Source organism: Alligator sinensis, unplaced genomic scaffold, assembly GCF_000455745.1.
Source record: "Alligator sinensis unplaced genomic scaffold, ASM45574v1 scaffold550_1, whole genome shotgun sequence".
NCBI classification, from domain to species: Eukaryota; Metazoa; Chordata; order Crocodylia; family Alligatoridae; genus Alligator; species Alligator sinensis.
Genome location: NW_005841980.1, coordinates 119375 through 128499, shown reverse-complemented (window position 1 = coordinate 128499; position 9125 = coordinate 119375). Strand labels below are relative to the sequence as shown.

General features: G+C 44.8%; 1 protein-coding gene across 1 annotated transcript in view; it reads right to left on the bottom strand.

Moving 5' to 3' along the window:
* Positions 1 to 843: 843 nt before the first annotated feature.
* Positions 844 to 9125, bottom strand: part of LOC102385188 (hepatitis A virus cellular receptor 1 homolog) — a 19861-nt gene continuing 11579 nt past the window's right edge. Inside the window, exons 7-12 of the mRNA XM_025200960.1 lie at positions 7176 to 7520; positions 5013 to 5069; positions 3894 to 3973; positions 2609 to 2732; positions 2152 to 2191; positions 844 to 1669 (exon numbers count right to left, since the gene is read on the bottom strand). Coding sequence (XP_025056745.1) covers positions 1576 to 1669; positions 2152 to 2191; positions 2609 to 2732; positions 3894 to 3973; positions 5013 to 5069; positions 7176 to 7520 — 740 coding nt within the window. The 3' untranslated portion in view covers positions 844 to 1575. The remainder of the gene's footprint in view (positions 1670 to 2151; positions 2192 to 2608; positions 2733 to 3893; positions 3974 to 5012; positions 5070 to 7175; positions 7521 to 9125) is intronic.

Genomic DNA, 9125 nt, shown 5'->3' with positions numbered 1-9125 from the left:
TTTTAAAATGTAGCCGAGCAAAACTATTCTTCCCACCTAAACCGCCCGAGTTTGCATGGGTTAGGTTGTGTTTTGTTGCACGCCACTGCAAGGCACTGTGGGACAATGACTTGAAAAGATTAATATGCCTGGACATAGTAAAAGGGTAAGGGTCATGCATCTAATCTCAGTTCTGTTAACTGTGACACCACAGGAGAAAGTCCACAAGCCAAGTTCTGGTCCCTGTTTACTTTGCTGTAAATCCCAATTACAGCAGACTCACGTCACTGGAGTTTATTTTGGATTTGTGCTGGTGTGGGAGAAGAGCAGGACCCGTTTAACATATTTTGCAGGATCAAAGGCATACCCATCCAACACACATTACTCTCACAGAGAACAGTAGCAAGGGGAATTTATTAGTAGCTCTCCAGCATAGCTCAAGGTTTTTAGTTTGCTAGAAATCTGGAAAGGAGAGATCCCCCTACTGTGTGCAACCCCCATTGCTCTTTGGAAGGTGCTGAAGAAAAACCTGGCATGTTTTGTGCTTGGTTACACCGAACCTGGAGATCCAAAAGTAACAATGGTGCATATTCAAAGCCCAATCCTGCTTGGCTCTGAGTGCCTCCTGGAAGACGGAGAGCAGGAGCACTCTCCATGCTACTGGCCTAACTGGAAGGATTTCATCAGTTCCTTAGAGGCAGTCAGCACTTGCACCACTGAGCCCTCATTGGTAACCACTGGGCATATCTACACGTTCATTAATGTACCGTAATTACTGTTCATTAAGTTTAGTACTTGTATAACCAAGTACTAAATCAATGTGCAATAAGTGATACTACTGTGCAGTAACGCCAGCACATGGCTTTTTAGTGGTGCTAGCTGCACAATAGCTTAATACTACTGCACAGTGGCATATTAGCATGGTTTTTGCCATGACATGCTACTGCACAGTAGTGTCTTGTGTAGATGTGCCCACTGAGGGTATATCTTGAATGATCGAAAATGCAGTGAAACTCCTGTTTATTGCAATGTTCACTTCAACAGACCCCTCTTCATATCACTCCCATCGCTGCTGCCACAAGCTGGTCATCTCTGCAGATGGCATGGCAGGGTTTCTAGCTGCCATCCCAACTCCAGCAGTCTACATCACAGTAGTGACAAAGCATGTCAAAAGATACAGAGAAATATGGAAGCACATTGCAACTTCCCCTTTCGCAGGTGTGCGGCTGCTTGGCAATGGTCCGACGCAAGAAGTGGTCATTTGCATTGGATGAAAAGCTGGATCTATTTGGCCCATGATTAGAGGAATGGATTCAGAGACCGATGATTTGTTGCACTATGTGAGACGGACACTGCAACTGGAAGAGACTCATCAAGTTTTAGTCTGTACCACACTGGTTCTTCTTGCTTTCCTGGAGTGAGCAGAGTAGCACCTGAACAAACCTCTGCATCTTGCTACTTCTGTGTCTGCTCAGGGTAAGAAATGATCCTTCAAAGTGGCCAGTGGTACAAATAGTTTAGGGAGCAGCATAAATGATTCTAACTTTGTAGTAACTGGCAAATGCCAGAGTATAAGGGCAAGCATGCGATTAGTCCTTAGTGTATCGTGTAAACATTTTCCTCTGCATGGAAATCGCTTTCTAGCGCACTTTGGATTCCCTCGTGTCCTGTCCTGGAGAAGGAGACTGAGCTGTAGAGGACACAAGAAAGCAGCACCTTTGAACACAACTAGCTTAAAACAGACAGACGGAAGACCAGCTATCCAAATTAACCAATCCTGGGAAAACACAAACTGGAGCATTGCTTATTATTAAATGTTAGGAATAAGCCATTGTTTTACGTTTATCAGACATACTGGACTTGAAAAACTTATGCTCCCTATTGCAAATTATGCTCCCTATTGCAAATTAATGAAGAGTTTTAGAAACCATGACAGTTAGGCTCGTTTTTGCTTACAAAGCTGTGACAAGTAGCAATAACAGCTTTTCTTTTTGCACTGCTGTTTCGGATTGCTAGCTTTCCCATTAGGAAACGGTCAAGTAAATTATAGTATGCAGGGTCTGAGCAGTCAGCCTGGATCCAGGAGTCTGTTCTGAATGCTTCTTTCTTAGCAAAAATACAGAAACTTGGGGATCTGGCTACTTATTAAAGCTCCAGAGTGACAGTACTTACCTTACAAGGTTCCTCAGCTTCTGCCTCTTGGGCAAATGTCCTGTGTATACATCCAACATGGAAAAAGAACAAAAAGAAACCCTCAGGGTTCTTAAAATCATGAGGAAAACAAGGCAGCAACTTCAATTAGGGAGAAAAAAGGAGGTCATGTGCAAGGCATTCAGTAAGGGAGCTGTGAGGCAGCTCCACTGAGTACGTGAAACAGCCATATTAAAGGAAGCCAATTCACTCCAGGGCTAGCCCATTGGGAAGCTGAGTGTCTCCAGGTTAGAAAGCGTGCCCGGGGGTGGTAATGTCTGGAGGCACACTCAGCCACAGCATGGCTGGGCAAGGGGTGCAACTAGGGCATCATGGAGTTAGGTTGGGTATGTGCGTCTTCCCCCGGCTGCTGTTGACCAAGTCCCCAGGGAGTCAGAGAAATAAAACCATCCTGTCCTTGAACTGGTGATGGACTTACTTTTCAAGCGAAAGAAAACAACAGCTAGGATGACTAAAAAACCCAGAAAGATGCTGATTCCAATATATATGCCATCCTTGCTGGGATCTGCCCCCGTTGTCTGATGAACGACAGAAGACGCATTCTATCAAACATAAAAACAGGGATATCAATGGCTGTAATAAAGAAAAACAACAGAGCTCAAAAATCATCCTTGTGTCTTGCAACCATATGATAGCAATACCCTTCCAATGGCGCGCTCACATTGAAATGATGCATTATTTCCATGGGGACATTGTGTGACGGTTACATAACCATGATCCATGCTGTTCAACAGATGGGTATTGTTGGGGTTTTAAAGATGTGAAACGAGACTTGAGGTTTGGTCTTATTTACATTTCCAGCTAACCTCAGCATTCGTGCCTAAATTCTCAAGCACAGGCAATGCAACTGAGCTTGATAGTTTAAGCAACTGTGGAAATAGAAATGTGAACCTAGGATGGGTTGACGATAACTTGCTGTACTGGATTGTTATATTAAAAGGTATTTAGGCAGCTTCCAAAAATGTTGTGGAATAACAAGTATGCTCGATTATTCTCAAAATGTATTTCAAACAACTGAGGTACCTAGTTTGCTTAAGTCCATTTGGAAATCTAACAGGATGATTATGGGCATCTTTATGCACTTTTACATACCTTTGAAAATACAGCCCAAGTTTTATTTTCTCAATCTAGAGGCGGGGAACAGAAGGAAGGGGCAGCTTTCCTTTGGTGCCTCTCTTCACAGGGCCAACAACTGGCATAACTCTTTTCTAAGGCAATCAAGATGTCTTATTGTAAGCAATAACAATTCACTTGCTCCCAAAGATGCTGAACATCTTTAGTTTATATCTAATTTACCAGGATTAAGAAGCAAAAAACAGCTCATTGTGCAAAAAGCCTATTTTTGTTTAATTAGGGCCAAATCTTGCAGTCCTTATTCAAGTCTTGGTCTTGAGAAGTGACTTATGCCTCTAGTGGCTTCAGTCTTTCTCAAGCAAAAGTCTTTCAAGTGACTATGATTTCTGTCTCAGTAAATAGTAAGAACCCCAGGATGAATGTCTTATGCATGTCACAAGAGTTGCTTAGTTTCTAAATCCCTGAGATACTTCCCAGGCAATGGCCATTATTTCCCAGTCTAAATGTGAACACTCATCTGCTCCAGGCAAAATTAAGCATTACAGAAAAGGACCTGTATAGATGGTGCAGTCGTCAATCAGGTCTGATCGCTTAGTATTTGTATGTTATGTGACAACAGAGATGCTTACGTCTGGAGGGACTTCTGAGCTGGAAACCAATAGCCACGTCGGCGAGATGGTAAAGGACGATTCACTGGCATTTGGAGCAACTGAGTAGAGATAAGGTAAAGCAACACAGCATTTAATACAACTAACAACACTTCCTGTTTTCACAACCACACAGCGCTTGCCTCTCTGAACATCTCATCTAAACTGGTACCACCAGATTAAATAGATGGGCTTTGTATCAAGACCTTGAAAGAGGTCTGAAACGTGTGATAAACACCGTGCTGCTTATGTCAAACTACTTCACAGCGTGGTCATGTAACATTTCAGATGATGGAGCTGTGAAACCATATCCCTCATACCCTATGTCATGTCTATTCCCCAGCTCAGGGCACCTCACAACATTTAAAATGTAGAGATGCAAAATGTAAGGTCTTCTGCACCCGGTTCAACGAACCCATCGTGCAATTATCAACTAAAAACTCACAAGGAACAAAACTAGCGCACGGATCCCAGGGCTCAGCGTGGGCTGCCCAAGGCTCTACAGCTCTATTGAAAATCACCTCCTATTTAAAGTGGGGGAACTCCAGATCAAGTGACCATGCTGTCCAAACCGCGAGCCTTTGCTGACTGCCCTGTTCTAGATGGGACTTTCTGCTTTCCCTCTTCCCTAGGTTTGAGACAGCGTCGAATATCCTGACATCGGAGAAACATCTGTCCAATTCTCCCCCCTTCACAGATGTGCCACCTGTAAGTAAAAGGGACGTGTATGCTCATAAACAGCAAGTCCACCCAGAGCAGAGGGTGCTATCCCATGACAAACTTGTGAGGGCCAAGATGGGGGGTTGTGCCTCTGGTGCTAAAATAGAGACCTCCCAGTCTGAGAAAGCTTTCACTTCCTCCTCTGAGAGGGAAATATAAACTATGTTGTAATACTTCAGTCTTGTTAAATGGACAAAACCCAGGTGAATGGAGAACTGCAAATGGTGCTTCTGGTTTTAAGCTGAAAATCAAAGTTCGGAGCATGAGACATACAATTCAGCTGCTGAATTCCCCCCATTCGTTATTTCTTTGCCATTCTGGAAACCCATTGCCAAGCAACTTAGTTATGCTATGGGGATGGAGGATGTTGCTAAGTGTTACCTGAGGTGTGTTCAGTGCTGCGTGTGGAAGGGGCTGTTGTGGAGGTCGTTGCTGGTGCTAAAAACAGAACAAAATAAAACCCACGTGTGCTATGACTGATGGCAGCTCAAAAACCTCCAAGGAATAAAAGCAAACCACCGCTGACAAATATACACATCTCATATGCACTTCGCCTGTAATAAAGATAAGGGAGTAGAGAGACTATCTTATCATAGGAGAATAGAAAAGCTTGACTTGGTGAGTTCAGCAAGGCAAGGGCTGAGTGCTCCCTACCAAGGGTGTAGGACTAAATGCTTAATGCTAAAAAAGGCACGAATCCCAGAGCTTCTGCAGAAGTTTCCAACACCAGGGAGGCCGAAATGCTTGTTAAGCTCACAGACAATTCTGGCACATGAACAAACAGGCAGGCCACATAGAGATTGAGGTCTAATAACTTTTAAGATGGAGCTCACCAAGTTTACAAAGGGGATTATAAGAGACGGCTGTCTGAAACAGCAGGCAACTGGACTTAGTGACTCATGAGACTCGCTAAGGAGGAGAAAATTACTCTATCATTCTCATAAGCAAAGGGAAAAACTGCAGCAAAGGAGAAGGGAATGGATCATGGATAGACTACTGCCTCTTTCTGCCCACCTAGGCTAGGGTTTTAGCTGCTACCTGCCCTCACAGCATCCGCACGGGCTCAATGTAACATCATTAGCAATCGACTAGTCCCCGGGGGTGTCGGGAAGTCTCTAGGATTCCACTTTTTCCAGGTCAAAATTCTGCTTGAGATAGAACTGAAAGAAATCCAAAGTCCTACAACCTTGGTTGTGGAAATCAGTATGTTTTTATATCTGTAATTCGTTAAGACAGCGGTTACAAAGGAGCACCCTTGAGATCTGAGGAAGTGAGTCACTAGGTCACAGTTATTCAAACTTCACCCTTCATGGTGTGCACAACCAAACAAGCCCACGCAAGTGCTCACCAAAAGGTATCATGCACCACACGTGGAGAGCCACAGAGGATTCAAAACACTGCGACAGCCCTCAGCCCACGCAGAGGTCTGAATTCGCCCCTGGCTTCTCTGGAGTTGGACACGTTCTGCCTAAGTTTGAATTGGGCCCAGAGGGTTTGATGGGGATGCTGCTGGGTGAGGGGATGCACAGAGGTTCGGTGGGGAAAGACTAGTCTAGCTTTGTAGGAGCAGGCAGGGAAATCAGGCTTGGCCTAGAGAGAGAAGAACGTGACTGTCTAACCTTTAAAGCTAGGGACAGAAATTACACATAAACTGATATAAGCAATCAGAAACTGGGTCACATCTGTAACACAACAGAAGTTCAGTGCACATAAAACAATTTCAAAATCTTGCTGGGATCCTGTGACCCCAGCTGACTTCCTGCCCCTGGGGCAGGGGGCTGGACTCGATGATCTTCGAAGTCCCTTCCAGCCTGAATGTCTAAGAAATCTATGAGAATGGCCAAAACCGGTTTAAGATAAACGCGGATGGATGTAGCATCAAACTGAACTGATTTAGGTTAAATCGGTTTATTGAACTTCTGTCCCAGAATCCCTCCAGATTCAAATTAACTCTCAGCCCCCCCGGTATCCCAGCATGCTTTGCACCTCTCTCCCACAAACTCCCCCACGTTGCAGGGTGGGCGGGCTAGCCTTGGTCTGGGCTGTCTGCTCCAGCCCAACAGAGAAATGCTCTAGCACCCCTTGACTTCTGGCTGCATTTCTGGAATCAGAAGTGAATGTCTGCTCACTCGTTTATCGGTTCAATCTATGCAGCTTTGACTAACCTGCGAAGAGTGAAGTGATTCAGACTCAGGCTTTTCGACTGTCTGTACTTAGCCTAAGAGCTGATTAACATTTCCAAGGCGTGAAGCATCCTGTGTTGCCCAGTCTCCTACATTGTACAAGTGGCAGCAACAAGAATGCTAATCAGAGTTGAGCACCATGGCATTGGGTGGCCAAAACCTCCATTACTAAGCATTGCCTCTGCTGGGATAATGACAATAGTACAGGTGACTTGATCTAGGCAGTGTTCTTGCTCTATCTGCAAAACCCTAATGGTTAAAGGTGCAGAAAGTGATCCTATTTCCATTATAATCAGTGCTATTGACTGCAAAGAGGCTGACCCTGCAGGGCGCTCATGCCAGGGAGAAGAGCTGTGCTCACCTCTCTCAATCACAACGTCCACATTGGTTTTCTGATCATTAAACCACCCATGGATTTCCACACGGCAGCAGTACGTCCCTGTGTCTGCTTCCCTTGCTCTCCGGATGGTGAGGGACACGTCCCCTCTCAGCAGGTTCCCAGATAACTGGTATCTGTTGTCCTGCCGCTCTGTCACCCTCCTGCCGTCTGTCCAGAGAATTAGGTTTGAACACTGAGAATTAGGACAGGGCCCCCGGCCCCAGCACATCGTGGTCAGGTCGCTCTCTGTTCTGACACTGTAGCGGCAGGACAAAGTGACATCCTGACCCACCACGCCTTTCACTGGAGATCCTGAGACTGAGGAACCTGCAGACAAGGAGACAACTGGGGTTGAGAAAGGGCATGGTACAAAAGTTAATGAAGGTCCCAACCCAGCTACCCTTCCAAGAAGTTCCCCCACGATGTGTGTGTTTCCCCCTTCGGGCAGTGGTATGCAGCAGGATTGACTCCTGGTCCGAACGGGTGCTGTGGCTCTGATGCCGTTGTCCAAAATGCATCTCTGCCCAGCCACAGAAAGCATTGCATCCTCCAGCCAGGAAGAGGAAAGCAGAACAGCTCTTTGAGCAACACAACCCATTTTCCTACAGCAGTTCTTCTATTAGGAACTTGTATCTAAATCAGCTTGGCTGTATTTTAAAGCATGGGTCATAGATTCAAAGATTCATAGATGTTCGGGTCGGAAGGGACCTCAATAGATCGAGTCCGACCCCCTGCATAGGACGGAAAGAGGGCTGGGTCCATGAGCACTTACACTGTGAAGCAATAAAGCAACAGAGAAAATACAGAAGTCACTGTGGAAACCACCCACCATCCCTGCAACTCTTCAAAATGTGCCCGACTGCATTCCAGTTTCGATGTACCATTCTCTTTCTGTAGCTGGATTACACAGCTGACCAGCTCAGATCAATGGGTGTTACAAAACACTTTAAAGATGTCCAGAGCCATTGAATTAATCAATAAAACTAACGTCAAAGGTCTATTGTATATAATGATGTAGCTAGCATATAGCTATTTGCAGAGAGATGCAGCCTACTAATACCAGTCTGCAATTATTCCATGGCTTTATGTACTTACCCCATCTCCAGTACAGTCACTCCTTTGTGCTAAGTTTGTTAATCAAAATTATCTGAGATCAGATAACCCAGGTAGGACTCTAAGTCGCCCCTTGGATGGACGCCACTGTACCATGAATCCACCAGGCTACCCAGAAGGTGAGCTTTGCATACTTATTCTTCCCACTTACATTACAGATAAAACAGTGCTTTTAATGTAACAGTGCCTAGAAACACTCAATCAAATGAAAAAAAGTGGTACCAATTATCTACATTTTTCACTAGTCTTAACAATGTCCCAAACAATTTTTCCAGCTGATATAAGTTAGAGTTCATTTAGGTGAGAAAAGGAGCTCAAACGTTGGTGGGGGTTAGTTACCTATAGCCAACTATGTCCTCTTCCCTTGTGAACACACATTTAAACATCTTGCCTCTGGATTCAGCTGCACAAGGTTGATGTGTGAGCATTAGCTCTTATCCTAAATGAACCCAGCCACTTCTCTAATAAACCTGTTTTTGCAGGGACTTTAACATAGTGATATAAAAAGTCAGTTCTGAAAACATGCCAGATTAGTAGTTAATGCTAAAAAGGCATGCATCTCAATTTTTAACGAGCAACCCAGTCTCATAAAATCAAAGGGAGACAAAGCCTGTAGCCACATGTCTGACACACAGAGCCAGATCATACAGCACCATCCGATTTGGTATACAGAGAGTTTTGGACTGACAGGAGTAGGTTACCCATTCATTAGCTTCACCGCAGTGGCCGTCAATGTTCCCTGTGGGTAAAGCTGGTCATCTATCATAGCGCTACATTAAAAAAAAAGCAGCAGCTTTGTCATGGCAGAAATGAAAAAAT